General features: G+C 40.7%; 1 protein-coding gene across 30 annotated transcripts in view; it reads left to right on the top strand.

Moving 5' to 3' along the window:
* Positions 1 to 5,909: 5,909 nt before the first annotated feature.
* Positions 5,910 to 17,405, top strand: part of CLASP2 (cytoplasmic linker associated protein 2) — a 177,324-nt gene continuing 165,828 nt past the window's right edge. For 9 of the 30 annotated variants that reach the window (XM_072793536.1, XM_072793555.1, XM_072793533.1 and 6 more), the window contains exon 1: positions 5,913 to 6,280. In XM_072793536.1, the coding sequence (XP_072649637.1) occupies positions 6,086 to 6,280 (195 nt within the window). In that variant the 5' untranslated portion in view covers positions 5,913 to 6,085. Of the gene's footprint in view, positions 6,281 to 17,405 lie in introns of all 30 variants that reach the window. The other 21 variants (XM_072793556.1, XM_072793528.1, XM_072793522.1 and 18 more) reach the window with 5 other exon arrangements.

Here is a 17,405-nt window from a genome sequence, read left to right as displayed (position 1 = left end):
TTCACTCCTAGCCCCCTTCTTCAACAAAACATTCCACTCATTGGGAAACCACGTTTAAGTTTTTTACATCAGAAACCAATGAGAAAACATATACTCACAGAAATAATTTTACGACAAATATCACTGAGTTAAGTAGGTCTATTTCATTAATTTCCAGAGCGATCTATGAATATATATATTCAACTACTATATTCAATATATATATATTGAATATATATATTCATATATATATTCAAATATATATATGAATATATATATTTACTACACTTATGGAGTCTTTTTATCTCTTAATGGACTAAATTTTTTTTTTAAGATTTTATTTATTTATTCATGATAGTCACAGAGAGAGAGAGAGAGGCAGAGACACAGGCAGAGGGAGAAGCAGGCTCCATGCAGGGAGCCCGACGTGGGATTAGATCCCGGGTCTCCAGGATCGCGCCCCGGGCCAAAGGCAGGCGCTAAACCGCTGCGCCACCCAGGGATCCCAATGGACTAAATTTGATCTTTACCAAAAAGGGAAAAAAAGTCTTTGGCAATGGGTGATGGAATTTGATTTTGCCCTACTTACAAGTTAATAACTCAGCCTGTTGCTGTTTCACAGATTCCCAGGTCAGAGACAAAGAATTTTTTACCCATGGCACAGTAAGCTGCATGAGCTTCATACTTGCAGTGGTTCCCCTTTCTCAAGCCTCATGAGGGTTTAGCTACAAGAGAGAAACAGAGGTTGGGGGAACTCTTCATTCTATAGCTAGCAGTAAGTAAACCTGTTCTTTGTCCTGAAAGGAAACATTATTTCACCCCTCCAGGCTGCTTGCTGTAGACATAACCCTGAGAGGTAACCCAAGTAAAGAACGGTCAAGGTCTTGCAATTTTGACATACCCAACAAGGCCCAGTGGGACTCATGGAGGAGTATCTCAACCAACAATCATTAATTTCCTTTGTTCAAACCGAAACACTGAAGCTCAGAGAAGTCAATAGATCACTAGGTACTCAGTAATATCACAGCTTCTGTTTTCTTATTTTAAGCTGGTGCTATTTGCAGTAGACCTGCACTAATATGTAAAATATTTTATTAATAATTTTTAATTTTGATCACAGATTTAAATAATTATTTGGATATTTATAAAATATTAAATAAATGCAATTATTAAACATAACCTTAAAACATTATCACTTATAACTTTATTAAAGGTTATTTTAAAATATTATGAAATATAATTTATATAGTCTAAATATAACTTCAACTTTTTTTTAAAGATTTATTTTATTTATTTGAGAGAGAGAGAGAGCTCATGGGAGGTGGGAGGGGGAGAGAAAGAATCTCAAGCAGACTCTTCAGTGCAGGGCTGGATCTCATGACCCATGACATCATGACCTGAGCCAAAATCAAGAGCCAGAAGCTCAACTGACTGAGCTACCCAGGTGCCCATAACTTTACCTGTTTCTTTTTTCCTTTTTAAAATGTGGCTACAAGACAATTTTTAATTACATATGTTTCATGACCACATATATATTATATTTCTATTGGATAATACTGCAATGGACCATAACTCTTTTATCCTTTTATTTTCCTTTCAATCCTTTGTTCCTAATCTTTCCCCCTCATTTTTAGTAGTTATACATAAAGCAAATGTACCATATACTAATCTTAAGTACACACACAACTTGTTGAATTTTTACCCATGCATAGTCTACTACAATTACCACTCAGATCAAGATGCAGAGTGTTCCCTCCTCGTCAATATCCACTGGCTCCCATTCTTTGTGATAACTTATATTATCATTGAATAAGTTTTCTCTATATAAGAACTTCATATACATAGAATCACTCTTTTGTGTCTTGTGCTCAACATAGTGTTTTTGAGACCCATCCTTATTGCTGAGTGGAACAATTGGGTTTTTTTATTGCTTTGCAAAATTACACTGTATGGCTATACTACAGCTATCTAGTTTCCAGTTGGTAGACATCTAGGGTGTTTCCAGTTTAGGCTATTATGAATAAAGCTGATCTGAATATTTGTGTACATACTTAGCCTCTGAGGAGGGATGTTACCTACCTTTGATAAGTCATCCAAAGTCCCTCTTCCACTCTAGTATTTTAACACCAGTGCCCTGCTTGACGGATATTGCTTGATGGATATTTGTTGAAGTATGGTTTCAGACTAGCAGTGATTTGTCTCTTAGTCTTCAGATGGAAAATAAAGTTCAATGTCATACAAAATATACTCATAGTTTCCACTATCATCACAAATAATGAACAAATAGGTCAGGAAGTCAGTCTCCTGTACTTGAATGATCTATTTCAGTCTTGTTGCCATTTAAAAATAGACTTGTGCTACCAGATACATTTTAGTGACGGATTATGAAAGAACACAGATGTTTCCTATGCTGCTTTTCCCCCTAAGATTCCTATCCATTTCCTTCATCTCCTTATCCTTTTCTTTTTAATAGTAATTCAGAGGGGCACCTAGAGGATTCCATAGGTTAAGCGTCTGATTCTTGGTTTCAGCTCAGGTAAGGATCTCAGGGCTGTGAAATTGGGCCCCACATCACACTCCACACTCAGTACAGAGTCGGCTTGGGATTCTCTGCCTCTCCCTCTGCCCCTCCCGCTGTTCACATGCTCTCTAGATAAATAACTTAATTAAATAATAATTCAGAGAAAGGCAGGTTCTAAGTGGAAATACTATAGAGACATTCAAAGAAAGTCTATGTTATATAAAGAGTGTTTTTATTATGGTAATTTCAAAAAAAATTTTTTTTCTTAATTTTCTTTCCTTTAAGGTTTGCGAGATCACAGAAGTGAGACATCTTAGGTTTTAATCGTGGATCTGAAATCATGAGCGAGACAGGAGACTTAACCAGACTTAAGCTGCACCTCAGCTTTCTTGTCTCTAAAATGAGGACTCAATACCTTCCATATAGAAGTGCGTGAATAAACAAATAAATCTTAAAAAAAGTGCTTGGAGGATTAACAGACCTAACATAAGTCAGGCTATGCTCCTCAGGCAACAGCTTTTGTGAAACCCAGTTCCCATTAGCCCATGCCTTCTTCCCATATGAGCTGCTATTTGTGTTTCCTGTATTTTGTCTCTCTGAGAACTTGGGTATTGTCAAGTATCTGTGAGGTATTGTCAGGTAAACTGTGTGCTTCGGCACCCTAGGCCGCTATAGCAAGCTCACCTAGAGCAGTCCAGGATACTTTAGATTTTATTATTTTTTTATTTTTTTATTTTTTTGATACTTTAGATTTTAAAGATAAATAGTGATACCTGGCATCTGTCAGACATGGCACAAACTGTACTGGCTCTAGGAAGTTCACAGTTTCAACATTAAATTGTAGTACATTTCTTTCAATGATGTCCTATCTTTGCAAGGCTGTTTTCAGTGCTGTATGGAAATCTATGTACAATAGTATGAATATGGCAGAATCCAATCTGATTCCAAGGTCTGAGAAATTGCACAGTGACCAAGAGGTACAGACTTCTTGTAAGTACCTAAGTGTTGTTATTTAAAAATAAAAAACGTATTTTTTTTCTGGTTGCCTGGGTGGCTCAGTTGGTTGAGCATCCGATTCTTGGTTTCTGCTCATGACCCATGAGATCAAGCCCTGCCTTCTGCTCCATGCTCAGCATGGAGCCTGCTCGGAGTCTTTCCCTCTTCCTCTCCCTCCCCTGCTGCCCCCCTCTCCTACACACTCTCTCTCAAATATTCTTTAAAAATGAACTTCTCTCAATTTTTTTGTGTTATTTTACATCAGGCTACTAAGATCTTAGGTATGAATACTCATTAATTTGTTTGGATGTTACTATTCTGTGGGTGGTATTTCTTAGGTTTTTTTTTGTTTTGGTCTAGAGGTGTATGAAAAGTTGACTGAGATACTAGGTAGGTGCTGAGAACTAGAAAGTCTGAGAACTTTCTGTTCTAATGATGATTAACCTAGGATAGACAACAGTGATATAAATATGTAGATTTTACAGTGGGCATGTGATGACAAATGTTACAACATTCAAGGCTACATTTTGTAAACTATTCCCCAAGAAACCACTTCTTTCACTAATTAATTCCTATGTACCATCAAATCTCTATTTTTTTTTAAGATTTTTGTGAGAGACAGCATGTAAGCAGACGGAGGGACAGATGGAGAAACAGGCTCCCCACTGAGCAGGGAGCTGAATGTGGGGCTTTATTTAAACCTGGGACCCTGGGATCATGACCTGAGTTGAAGGCACAGGCTTAACCTAATTGATTGAGTCACTTAGGCACCCGCTGAATTCCAATTTAAATATAACCTCTAGCAGGAAGCTTTCCCTGATTTACAACTCTATTCCCATTTTCAGTGCCCTCTAGATAAGGAACCTCTCATCTGGGCTTCCAAAAACCCTTTGTTTATTCCATTATAGCATCCTGGAATTGTTTTTTTTTTTTTTTGCCTTTGAGTTTGTTTTGGGTGGAGAACAGTTTAAATGAACTTTGTATCTATGGAACCTGGCACAGTGTCTAGCAGGTAACAAGTGCTCAGAAGATACTTGATGAGTTAATGAAACACGTGCAGCTGTATATGGGTAAGAGCAATCAGTATTTACTAAGCATTTTATAGGTACTTCCAGGGTTATTCGAATGCCATCATATTATAAGTTGAAGAATACTTAGTTTTCTTATGATTTAAAGACCAGCTAGTGTGATCTGTGCATTCAGAAAGGTGAATGGAGGGCTAAGAGCAACAGTCATTTTTGGCTGTAGGAACACACTAAGAGGTCTGTAACCAACAATCCTGAGCATACTGCATACTGTGGAAAATGTGCAGCAACTGGAACTGTCAAGCACTGCTGGTGAGAGCGCAACTTAATGCAGCCACTTTATTTGGCTAATATTTCCTAATATTAAGTACATGTTTATCTGAAGACCTGGTCGTTCCAGTCCTTGGTATTTATCTATGAGAAACGAAAACATGTGTTGACGCAAGGACTTCTACACATTATTAAAAAGCTCTTAACCCAAAGGTCTATAAGCAGGTGGATGGTCCACGATCGTACTGCTTGCACACAACGGGATCGTGCTCAGCAACGGAGGGGCGTGGCTCCCACGCGAGCAGCGCTGGTGACTGTCAGAACATCGGCTCAGGAGGAGGACGGCTGGCTCTAGGGGTGCCCGCCTGCCCGCCGCGTGAGGTTACGGGATGCTACAGGGAGAAACCACACCCAGGTTCTAGAAATTAGATGAGCGCTTCCGGGGCGGGAGCGGGGTTTGTGGTGGTAGTGGTCGTCCGTCAACTGGGGAGTGCCTGAGCTCACCGCAGGGTGGGAGTGTGCCCTGGCAAATACGTTTGCCTAAACTCGTGATCTGTACACTTACACTACGTGTACTTTGTTCCGTGTACGTTAAAGCTCAGTTAAAAACAAAACAAAACAAATTACACGGTGACCCAACCAATAACGGTGGCTGGAAGCAGAGGTCGTGGGTGTTCTTTTGAGGAAGTGAATTCTTACAAGTTGAAAACAACAACGACGACGACGAGTGTGGAGACCGGGAAGGGGATTACCCAGGACCAGGAACTTTCCCCGGTACGGAGGAGGTAACGCAGCAGCACACTCGGAGGCGTTCTCTATCTCGGGGTGGCAGGGATGGGGCCCGGGGCCCGACACTGCCAGCCTTCGGAAGATGCCGACCTTTGGGGCTCCCAGCCCCGCCAGGGGTCCCACGCCGCCCCGCCGCCCCCGGGCCCGCCGGCGCTCCCACCACGCCCGCCCACCCGCCCTGGCGCCGCCGCCGCCGCCGCCGCCGCCGCCGCCGCCGCCGCCGGGAGGCAGCAGTCCGCAGACCTGGCGCTAGCCGGCGTCGCGCTGACGACACGCGCGTGCTGACGTCACCGGCCGCCGCGGCCTCTAAAGCGGGCTGGGTGGCGGGGGGCGCCGAGTTTGACTAGTTTGGGGGCCGCGCAGCGCCTGGCGCCGGTCCCGCCGCTCGCCGCGCCCCGCGAGCCTTGTGTCGGCCGGACGGAGCGCTCCCCGCCCGCTCCCGGGGGCCCCGCACTGGCGGCTGGGCGGCGCTCGCAGAAAGTTGGTTCCTCCCGGGCGGGCGGCCATGGAGCCCCGCAGCATGGAGTACTTCAGCGCCCAGGTGCAGCAGAAGGACGTCGGCGGCCGCCTGCAGGTCGGCCAGAAGCTGCTGCTCTACCTCAGCGCCCCCGGCGCCATCCCGGACCTGGAGAAGGACCTGGGCCGCCTGGGCGAGACGGTCGACGCGCTCACCGGCTGGGTGGGCTCCAGCAACTACCGGGTAAGCGGCGGCGGCGGCGGCGCGGCGGACGGGGCACGCCCTCCCGGCCGGCCCTTTAATCCCCGGCTTGCGTGACCTGCGGGGTGAGCCCCCGGTGCGCCGGCCCTCGGGACCGCCCGGCGGGGGGTGTGGGGGGGACCTGAGGGTCAGGGTCCCTGGAGGCCCCTCCCCATCCCCCGGTGCGCCGGCCCTCGGGACCGCCCGGCGCGGGGGCGGGGGGGGGACCTGAGGGTCAGGGGTCGCGCCCCCACCGCCGCCCTGGGCGCAGGTTCCCACCACGACCGAGTGTTTCCTCACTTGTGAACAGTGACAGATTCAGCGATTTCGGGACACAGTGCGGAGTTATTTGGCATTAGGACACAATGTTTGATCACCTATTTAAAAAATCATTGGTACTTTGCACACACAAAGCGCTCGAAGACTTTTTGCGTTTGCAAACCTTGTAAACACTACCTAGACCTAGGACATTAGGTACGATTTTAATTTTTAAGTTCAAAAGAGTATGTCAAGTTAATCCTTAATGTGTTTTTTATCCTACTTAATCTTGTTTCTTTTTTTCTTTTATAAATTTTGAGTCTGGAAGGTTGTGCTCTTTGTCTCTAAAGGATCTGTAGAGTTTAATCAGTGCCTGATTAAGTTTACCGTTAAATCTAACAAAGATGCTGACCCAAGGGCATTATGTATTTGTTTTTAATTCATTGTCGATAGAAAGCAGTTGAACATTCCCTGTCAACTTGTTTTGCTGCAGTTGAGGACTGAATCAGTTTGAAACTTGTGTGCCAGTAGGTGATCTGGTGAAACGTGTCTTAGTGGGTTTGAGCTGATCCTGAAAAATAATTATGAGCCACAAGAATGAGTGTTTTTGAAGAGCTGGTAGTAGGCAGGTTGTAAAATAGCCACGTTGAGACCAGGTGAATATTCTGTAATTAGCTTGTACTGTAGTTTTTAGCAGTTATTTTTCTTTCTAGTCTTCTGGTGGCAGTGTTGCTTTAAAATGCTGGCCCAAATCTATGGTTGAAGTGATTCTTCTAAGTAATTTATACTTATAATCCTGCGAATAAGCTGTACTTTGCAAGTTTTATTCTCAGAGAGTAAAAAATCAAACTCTACAATTACTATGTAGATTTAATGGTGAATCCATGAGTTTTAGAAGGGGTTGACTTTTACAAGAATAACAAACTGTATGGGAATTAACTACCTGGATGCTCTATTACATACCATTTCATTATTTTTTAAACTTTAGAAAACGTTAACGTTTAATGATACATCAGTACTGTTTGGGAGGTTATTATTTTTGGGGGAGAAACAACCTAAATTTGCTTACACTAAGGATATATGCACACTCAAGAAAATTGATTTTATGTTGCAACATAGGCTGTTAGCTCTTTGGTAATGCTTGCTCCCCTTCCCAAGTGAAATGTGTCCCCTTCTATGCTGGCCCATTTCACTCTGCACGTGTAACATCTCATCACCTTCTATGCTGGCGGTGGTGAGTTGGCTTTGGACCATTTTACCATCAGTGAATAGCATTTGACCAGTCAAATGAAGGAATGAAACACATCTCTTGGCCTCTGTGATACCATAGTATCCTAATTTTTCTTTAATGTCTTTAAGCACTCAGTGCTGGGTGGAAGTAGTCCTTAAGAATTAGGACTTTCAACTGGTCCTTAAGAATTAGAATCCATGAGGGATCTGACTCAGGTTCTCATCTCTTTACTACTACACATTCTCTCCTTGCTCCTTACTAGATACTGTAGTCTGAGACAGTTTCCACAATCAGAAGAAAACTGTCACAGGCTTCTGCATCTTTATTTATATGCTCTCTTGTAGTTGTGCCATATATTCTACCCTTTTCTCCATTACAATGAATGAATGGTCTATCTTCCTCACTTACTATATGTATCAGTCCCTCCACATGAATATTAGATTTCCTCGTCTCTTGCCTACTTAAGGCCATTAATTCATTAATTCTGTTTTCTCCTTGAATCATTAGTTCTCTTCTTTCTACTGAATGCTATATGTAAAACCTTTTCTGATGTTTTTAAAAGGGCATTTGAATTAGTTTCCTATTTGGGTTTTATAAACTAAATTACCAAGCTAGATCATCATTTTTTACCCAAGATACAATAAAATATATTTAAGTCTTTTGAAAAAAAGTGTATCATGGAATTTTTTTGAACATACAAATAGAGAATTGTACTTAAATTTCAAATTATGCTGAACAAAATGCAATTTCCTTCACATTTGGTAGTACTTTATATTTGAGTATCTTCATAACCATCGTTACTTCCCAAAATTTGAGTGATTATGCTATATGCTGTGTATTATTCTGGATACTGAGGATCTAGCTGTGAACAAGACTAGTAAAGCTCATTCATTTAGCTTCATTGGGTATTCATTGAGGACCTACCATGAGCAGGCACTCTTCTAGGCACTTCAGATATAGTAGTGGGAAAACCAAAATCCTTGCCTTTGTGGACTTAGATTCTAGTGGAGGTAGAGGAATACACAAAGGTAAATAACTAGAATCTGTAGTGTGCTAGAGGTGGTAAGTTCTTTGGGGAAAAAAAGCAGTGAAGGGAATAGGGGGTGTTGGGCAGGATCCATGTAGTCAAGAAAGTGAGGTGAAATTTGGATATAGACAATGAAATAAATATAGGAGTGAAGAATGATTTAGGCAAAGGAAATTGCAAATATGGAGGCCCTAGTTCTATGGAGGAACAACATGGCTAGAGTTTACAAGTGATGTGTTAAGAAAGATTAAATTAGGGAGGCAGACGGAAAGAACTTTATAGGATTTTATTCTAAGTCAGTGGATGGTTTTATATAGAGGGTGGCTGCTTTGTGGAGAGTGGACTATAAAGGAGCAACAAAAGAAGCAGGGAGGTGATGGTGGCTAAGACTGGTTTGGTAGCAATGGCAATGTTGGGAAGTGGAGGATTTTGAGATACGCTTTGGTGATAGAGCCATTGGGACGTCCCGTTGGGTTGAGAGAGAGGAATTAATGATAATTGCTTTTCTTGAGCATCTGTCATATACTTGGCAAATTGATGGAGGAGTACTTGAACTTGGGGTTAAGATTTTCCTACTCCTTTTCTGTACTTTCCTAAACCTCTTCAGTATCCTTTGATTTGTCAGCTCTACTTTTTTATATATATTATCTGCAAGTATAACAGTAAGTTGACTCTAAAAATGGAGAAATAAATAGCATTTAGGGTTTTTTTTTTCCAATTTTATTTATTTATTCATGAGAGACACAGAGAGAGGCAGAGACAGAGGGAGAAGCAGGCTCCCAGCAAAGCAGGGAGCCTGATGTGGGGCTTGATCTTAGGACCCCAGAATCACGACCTGAGCTGAAGCAGCCACTCGACCAACTGAGCCACCCAGGTGCCTCATAAATAGCGTTTATATTATAACTATGTAATGCTGAGCTGAGTAATGTGCTAAGATATCAAGTCTTCTCAGAATCCAAAATCACAGCCCCTTTGCTATTTGAAGGATGAAACACATTCTAATGTTAGCCTCACCTCGATTGTTTCTTATAAACCATCCATTTGTTAAAATACAGTATTTCTTAGATTGCTTAAATACAAATTGTTGGATCTATTTGTATATGGACCATGCCTTTTCTTTTTACTTAACCATAAAGAATGTCCCCATTGGTTTTTTTTTTTTTTTAAAGATTTTATTTATTTAACTCATGACAGACACGGGGGAGGGGGGAGCGAGAAAGAGGGGCAGAGACACAGGCAGAAGGAGAAGCAAGCTCCATGTAGGGAACCCAACATGGGACCTGATCCCGGGTCTCCAGGATCACACCCCAGGCCAAAGACAGTGCTAAACCGCTGGGCCACCGGGGCTGCCCTATTTTTAATTTTTAATGTAAACATTCTTTTTTTTTTTTTTAAATAAATTTTATTTATTTATTTGAGAGAGACACACAGAGAGAGAGGCAGACACACAGGCAGAGGGAGAAACAGGCTCCACGCAGGGAGCCCGACATGGGACACGATCCTAGGTCTCCAGGATCATGCCCTGGGCTGAAGGCTGTGCTAAACTGCTGAGCCACGGGGGCTGCCCCTGTAAACATTCTTATACATTGTCTCTTTGTATATGTGCATGACAGTTGTTTAGGGCAGTGATTCTGAACTGTGTTAGATTCAGTGGCCTGTTTTAACATCTCCCTTATAATGTAATAAGATTTATAGATAATACCTACTACACATAATTTTTATTTTTTATTTTTTTATTGGAGTTCAGTTTGCCAACATATAGCATAACACCCAGTGCTCATCCCATCAACTGCCCCCCTCAGTGCCTGTCACCCAGTCATTCCCACCCCCCGCCCACCTCCCTTTCTACCACTCCTTGTTCGTTTCCCAGAGTTAGGAGTCTCTCATGTTCTGTCTCCCTTTCTGATATTTCCCACTCATTTTTTCTCCTTTCACCTTTATTCCCTTTCACTATTTTTTATATTCCCCAAATGAATGAGACCATATAATCTTTGTCCTTCTCCGATTGACTTACTTCACTCAGCATAATACCCTCCAGTTCCATCCACGTTGAAGCAAATGGTGGGTATTTGTGGTTTCTAATGGCTGAGTAATATTCCATTGTATACATAGACCACATCTTCTTTATCCATTCATCTTTCGACGGACACCGAGGCTCCTTCCACAGTTTGGCTATTGTGGACATTGCTGCTAGAAACATCGGGGTGCAGGTGTCCCGGCGTTTCACTGCATCTGTATCTTTGGGGTAAATCCCCAGCAGTGCAATTGCTGGGTCGTAGGGCAGATCTATTTTTAACTCTTTGAGGAAACTCCACCCAGTTTTCCAGAGTGGCTGTACCAGTTCACATTCCCCCCAACACTGCAAGAGGGTTCCCCTTTCTCCACATCCTCTCCAACATTTGTTGTTTCCTGCCTTGTTAATTTTCCCCATTCTCCCTGGTGTGAGGTGGTACCTCATTGTGGTTTTGATTTGTATTTCCCTGACAGCAAGTGATGCAGAGCATTTTCTCATTACACATAATTTTTAAAAATCACACGAATGTCCTATCTATATTAAAAATGTAAAGTTATAAGTAATTTGTAAGGGATAAAATAGATTTCAGTATATGAATGTCCCAGCCTGACTTCCCATGAATGCTACCATGGCCAGTTCAGACCACTGTGGTATGTATGTGGTTGGTGGCATTACAAGCGGCATTACTATTGGCAGTTGTGATATTCTAAAACTCTAAATCCTGTAAGTTACTTTCCTTGAGTACTCCAACTTAAAGAGTTTGACCACCTCAAACTAGTTAGCTTTTAAGTATCCCATGGTCCCTTTAGTCTGAGCTTAAATTTCCTGGTCAGTCACACCCTGACATTCATTCCTAATTCTGTTTTCCCCCTTCATACTAAAGGTAGACGGTAAAGAACACAAAACCTCTGACTTCAATTTAAATTTCAGACCTTCAAGTGGGCTCTAATTGGTGACTGGTAATTATACTATATTTCCTAGTTCTTTCTTTTTTTTTTTTTCCTTCTTTTTTTTTTTTCCTAGTTCTTTCAGTCTTTCTCGTAGACAACTATTTTATATCTTTTCCTCCCACCTCAGACCTACTGGTATCTCTTCTTCCATCATCAGTGTCAGCTGATGGCTTACTTGCTACTTACTTTATGGAGAAAATTGAAGGAATTGGAATTTCTTAAGATTCCCATTACGGTATGTACCTACCTCCCGGCATTTATACCCATATCAGGCTCAATGTTTGTTGAATCTAAATTAAAACACATTTGGCCCTTGACTTACTAGCCAGGTGCATTCCTGGGGAACTTATACTTATAATGGTTTTTTCTTTAATGTCTTTCATTAATATTTCATTATTTTCTCCAAGCAGGTTTTATGCACATTTTGTTAGATTTACTCTCAGAGTATAAATGGTGTTTTTTTAATTTTTAAAACTATGCTGATGTATTGAAATGAAATGGCATTTTTGGATAATGATTTTTGTGGCCAAACTGCTTATAATTCAAAACGTTTTTTCTGCAGTTTGTGGATTCTTTTATGTTTTCTCTACATATAATAATCTCTCCTCATTCATGGGGGATACATTTTTAAGACCCCCCCCCAGCAGATGCCAGAAACAACAGATAATACCTACATATTTATGTATGTTTGTTTTTCCTATGCATACATACCTATGATAAAGTTTAATTTATGTTGGGCACAATAAGAGATTAATAATAAAATAACATTTATAACAATATACTATAATAAAAGTTATGTGAATGTGGTCTCTCTTACAAATCTCCTTGTACGATACCTTCTTATGATGTGGGAGAATGAAGTGATGAGATGAAATGAGGGTAATGATGTAGGTATTGTAACATAGTGTTAGGCTACTGTTGAACTTCTGATGAGGATTATCTACTTCCAAACCAAGTTGACCTTGGTAACTGAGGTGTGGAAAGCAAAACTGGAGATAAGGGCGGATTACTGATTTTTTTTTTAAGATATTATTTATTTATTTGTGAGAGACAGAGAGAGAGAGGGGCAAAGATACAGGCCAAGGGAGAAGCAGGCTCCTCACAAGGAGCCTGATGTGGGACCTGACCCCAGATCCTGGGATAACGCCCTGAGCGAAAGGCAGACGCTCAACCACTGAGCCACCCAGGCATCCCAACTGATGGTTAATTTTTAAAAAATTTATTTAAAAATTGTTAATATAACCTCAGTACCATTATCCTATGTAAAAAATAATTCCTTGGCATGAAATATGCAGGTTTAAGGTTCCAGTTTTTAAAATGTCATACAAATTTTTAAATTAGGTGTTTTGTTTGTTTGTATTTTTAGTAATCTCCACAGCCAGCTTGGAGCTCAGCATGGGCCTTGAACCTCGACCCTCAGATCGAGACCTGAGCTGAGACCAAGAGTTGGATGCTTAACTGACTGAGCCACCCAGGCTCTTTAATTATTTCAAGTAAAATCAGGATCCAAATAAGATTTCCACATTGTGACTCGTTAACATATTACTTTCCTCTTGCTGCTGTAACAAATTACCACGCACTTAGTAGCCTAAAACAGCATAGATTCATTTTCTTACAGTTCTAGATGTTAGAAGTCCAAAATGGGTTTCATTGGAATAAAATCAAGGTTTTGGCAAGATTGTATTGTTCTAGAGAACTTCAAGGAGATAATGTTCCATATTCTGGAAACTCCATGTGTTTCTTGGCTCATGGCCTCTTCTGTCTTCAAAGCTAGCAGTGTAGCACCTTCAGATCTTTCTTCCTACTGTTTTTTTCATCACATCTCTGCTTACTCTCCTGCCTCTCATTTATGAGGGATCTTATGACATATTGGGCCCAGGATAACCCAGAGTAATTTCCCCATTTTAAATCTTTACTACATCTTTAGAGTTCTTTTTTACTACTTAAGGTACCATACTCAGAGTTCTTAGGTGTTAGGATGTGGGCACCTTTGGGAGGCTATCTTTATTAAGTTTCTTTGAATTTGTTTCTCCCTTGGTTTCTCTTTTTAAATATTCTTGGATTTATTTGTGGAGTTTCCCACATTCATGATTTTGCTGTGATGTTAGTTCTTCTGTATTTATTAAATTGGTAGTTGGACCTGAAGCTTGATCAGATTCAGTCTTTCTTTTGTTCCCACTCAAGAGGAACATAACACAAAAAAGCGCATAAGGTCTGATAGTATCTTTTTATGATGTTAGCAACCACTAACGTTCAGCGTTTAGATCTCTTAATTCATTCAGGTTTGCAAAATGATACTCTAATTTTGCCATTCCTTCACTTATTAACTAGAATACTTGTATAAAGAGAAACACCATTTATTTCTGTTTGTTTACTCACTGGCATAGTTTATAATAGAAAGGCAGGTGCACCTCCTTTTGTTGTGCTTTACATTATTGTGCCTCATAGATACTGCATTTTTCACAAATTGAAGGTTTGTGGCAACCCTGCATTAAACAAGTCTATTGGTGACCTTTTTCCATCAGCATTTGGCCACTTCATTATCTCTTTGTCACATTTTGGTAATTTTTGGAGTATTTCTAATATTTTTGTTATTTTGTGTTATGATGATCCATGTGATCAGTTCTCTGATGTTACTATGTAATTGTTGGGGGGGGCACCATGAACCATACCCATTCAAGATGGTGAACTTAATAAATGTGTTCTGACTGCTCCACTGACCAGCCATTTCCCTGTCTCTCCCCCTCTCTCTGGGTTTCTCTGTTCCCTGAGACACAACCATATTGAAATGAGGCCAGTTAGTATCTCTATGATGGCCTCTAGGTTTTCAAGTGGAAGAAAGACTTGCGTGTCTCTTGCATTAAATTAAAAGCTAGAAATGATCAAACTTATGAGGGGAAGGCAGATAGGCCAAAAGCTAGGCCTCTTGTGACAAACAGCCAACTTGTGGCTGCAAAGGAAAGGTTCTTGAGGAAATTAAAAGTGCTACTCCAGTGAACACACAAATGATAAAGTAAAACAGCTTTATTGCTGATAAAGAGACAGAGTTTTAGTGGTTTATCCAGATCAAAGTGGCCACAACACTCCCTTAAGCCAAAGCTGCATCCTGAGCAAGGCCCTAACTTTCTTCAATTTGTGAAGGCTGAAGGCTGAGATCATTGAGGAAGCCGCAGAAGTTTGAAGCCAGAAGGTGATTCATGGGATTTAAGGAAAAAAGCCATCTCCATAACATAAAAGTGCAAGGTGAGCAGCAGGTGCTGATATAGAAGTTCCAACAAGTTATTCAGAAGATCTAGCTAGCTAGAAGGTAGCTACCGTAAACAACAGATTTTCAACATAGATGGAATAGCCTTATATTAGGAATAATAGGCTATCTAGGGCTCTCACAGAGAGGAGAGAACCCAATGCCTGGCTTCAAAGGACAGGGTGACTCTCTTGTTAGGGGCTAATGCAGCCTGTGACTCTCAGGAGAAGCCAGTGCTTCACTTACCATTCTGAAAATCCTAAGGCCCTTAAGAATTATGCTAAACCTACTCCCCTTGTGCTCTGTAAGTGGGACAACAAAGCTTGGGTAAGAGCACATCTATTTACAACATGGTTTCCTGAATATTTTAAGCCACTGCTGGAAAAAAAAAGATTCCTTTCAAAATATTGCTGCTCTTTGACAATGAGTCTGGTCACCCAAGAGCTCCAGTGAAGATGTACAATGATAATTGATGCTATCTTCATGCCTGCTAACACAGTATCCAATCTGCAGCCTATGGGTCAAGAAGTAATTTCAGCTTTGAAGACTTACTACTTAAATACATTTTGTACTGCAGATAGTGATTCCTGTGATGGATTAGGGCAAAGTAAACTGAAAACCTTTTGAAGAGGATTCACCATTGTAGATGCCAAGAACATTTGTGATAACTTGGGAGAGGTCAAAATATCAACATAAATAGGAGTTTGGAAGAAGCAGATGGCTTTGAGGAGTTCAGTGGAGGGCATAACTGCAGATGTGGTAGAAATAGCAAGATAACTGGAATTAGAGGTGGAGCCTTCGCTGTGCAACAGCTTTTTATTTTGATGTAGTCCCACTAGTTTACTTTTGCTTTTGTTTCCCTTGCCTCAGGAGACATAGAAGTTGTTATGGCCAGTGTCAAAGAAGTTACTGTCTGTGTTCTCTGCTAGGATTTTTATGGTTTCAGGTCTTACAGTGAGGTCTTTGATCCATTTTGAGTTTTTTTGTGTGTGTGTGTAAGATGTAAGAAAGTGATCCAAGTGGTCCAGTTTCATTCTTCTGCATGTTGCTGTCCAGTTTTCCTGCTGTTGTTGGAGAAACTTTTTCCCATTGGATATTATGATGGGTTAAATATGTGTTGGGGATTAAGGATTGCACTTGCTGTGATGAGCATAGGGTGATGGAAGTGTTGTGTCAATATGTCGTACACCTCACACTCATGTAACACTGTACATTCAGTAACTGGAATTAAAGTAACCTGGAGAAGGAAAAGAAATGGAACCTGAAGATGTGCCTAACTGCTGCCATCTCATGATAAAACTTAAGCAGATGAGGAGTTGCTTCTTGTGGATGAGCAAAGAAAGTTTTTCTTTGGATGGGATCTACTCCTGGTGAAGATGCTGTGAAGATTGTAGAAATGACACCAAAAAGTTGAAAATATTACAAGTATTTAGTTAGTAAGCAGCATCAGAGTTTGAGAACATTGACTCTGATTTTGAAAGAAATTCTGTGGGTAAAATGCTATCAAAAAGCATCACATGCTACAGAGAAATCCTTCAGGAAAGGAAAAGTCAATTGTTGCAGCAAACTTCACTGTGGTCTTATTTTAAGAAATTGCCACAGCCTCTACAGCCTTCATTCAGGAACCACCATCCTATCCTGATTGGTCAGCAGCCATCAACATCAAGGCAGGACCCTCCACCAGCCAAAAGATTACAACTTGCTGAAAGCTCAGATAATGATTAACATTTTTTAGCAGTAAAGTATTTTGTAATTAAGGCATGTGCTTTTTTTTTTTAGATATAATGATAATGTTGCTTACTAGAGCATAGTATAGGGTAAACATGACTTTTATATGCACTGGGAAATGGAAAAATTCATTCGACTTACTTTGTTGCGATATTCCCATTATTGCAGTGGTCTGGAACAGAATTCACAGTATTTCTGAATTCACAGTATTTGTGAGGTATGCCTGTAGTTCATATGATTCTTTCCTTTCATTTACTAATTGTCAAAATATTGAGGTTGTCTTCTAGCATCCTCCAATATTGGCCAAATAGTTTTCATCATTATGAATTCTTATATTTAAACATATCTAATGTGTTTCAAGACAACACAGTTATTATTATTCTTACTAATATTTACGGTGTCCTGCCTTGACATGACCCTAGTAATCTCTTAGAGCATACTTGCTGTTTAGTATCACAAGATATCCTATTTCCTGCTCTAGCCTGGAATCAGCCACCTCTCCAAGAAACTGGTTCTTTTTAGTGGGAAATAGTATGTGGAAAATACAGTATGAGTATGAGTACTAGTGGAACTCATTGTTACTTGTTTGATCATTTCTAGATTTTTTCCAATGAATACCATAGGTTTTATTTTAATTTTAAAGAAAAATACATCATGGGGGATCTCTGGGTAGCTC

This window comes from Canis lupus, chromosome 22 (assembly GCF_048164855.1).
Source record: "Canis lupus baileyi chromosome 22, mCanLup2.hap1, whole genome shotgun sequence".
Classification (NCBI taxonomy): domain Eukaryota; kingdom Metazoa; phylum Chordata; class Mammalia; order Carnivora; family Canidae; genus Canis; species Canis lupus.
Note: the sequence above shows the minus strand (reverse complement) of the source record. Positions and strands in the feature narration are given on the sequence as shown.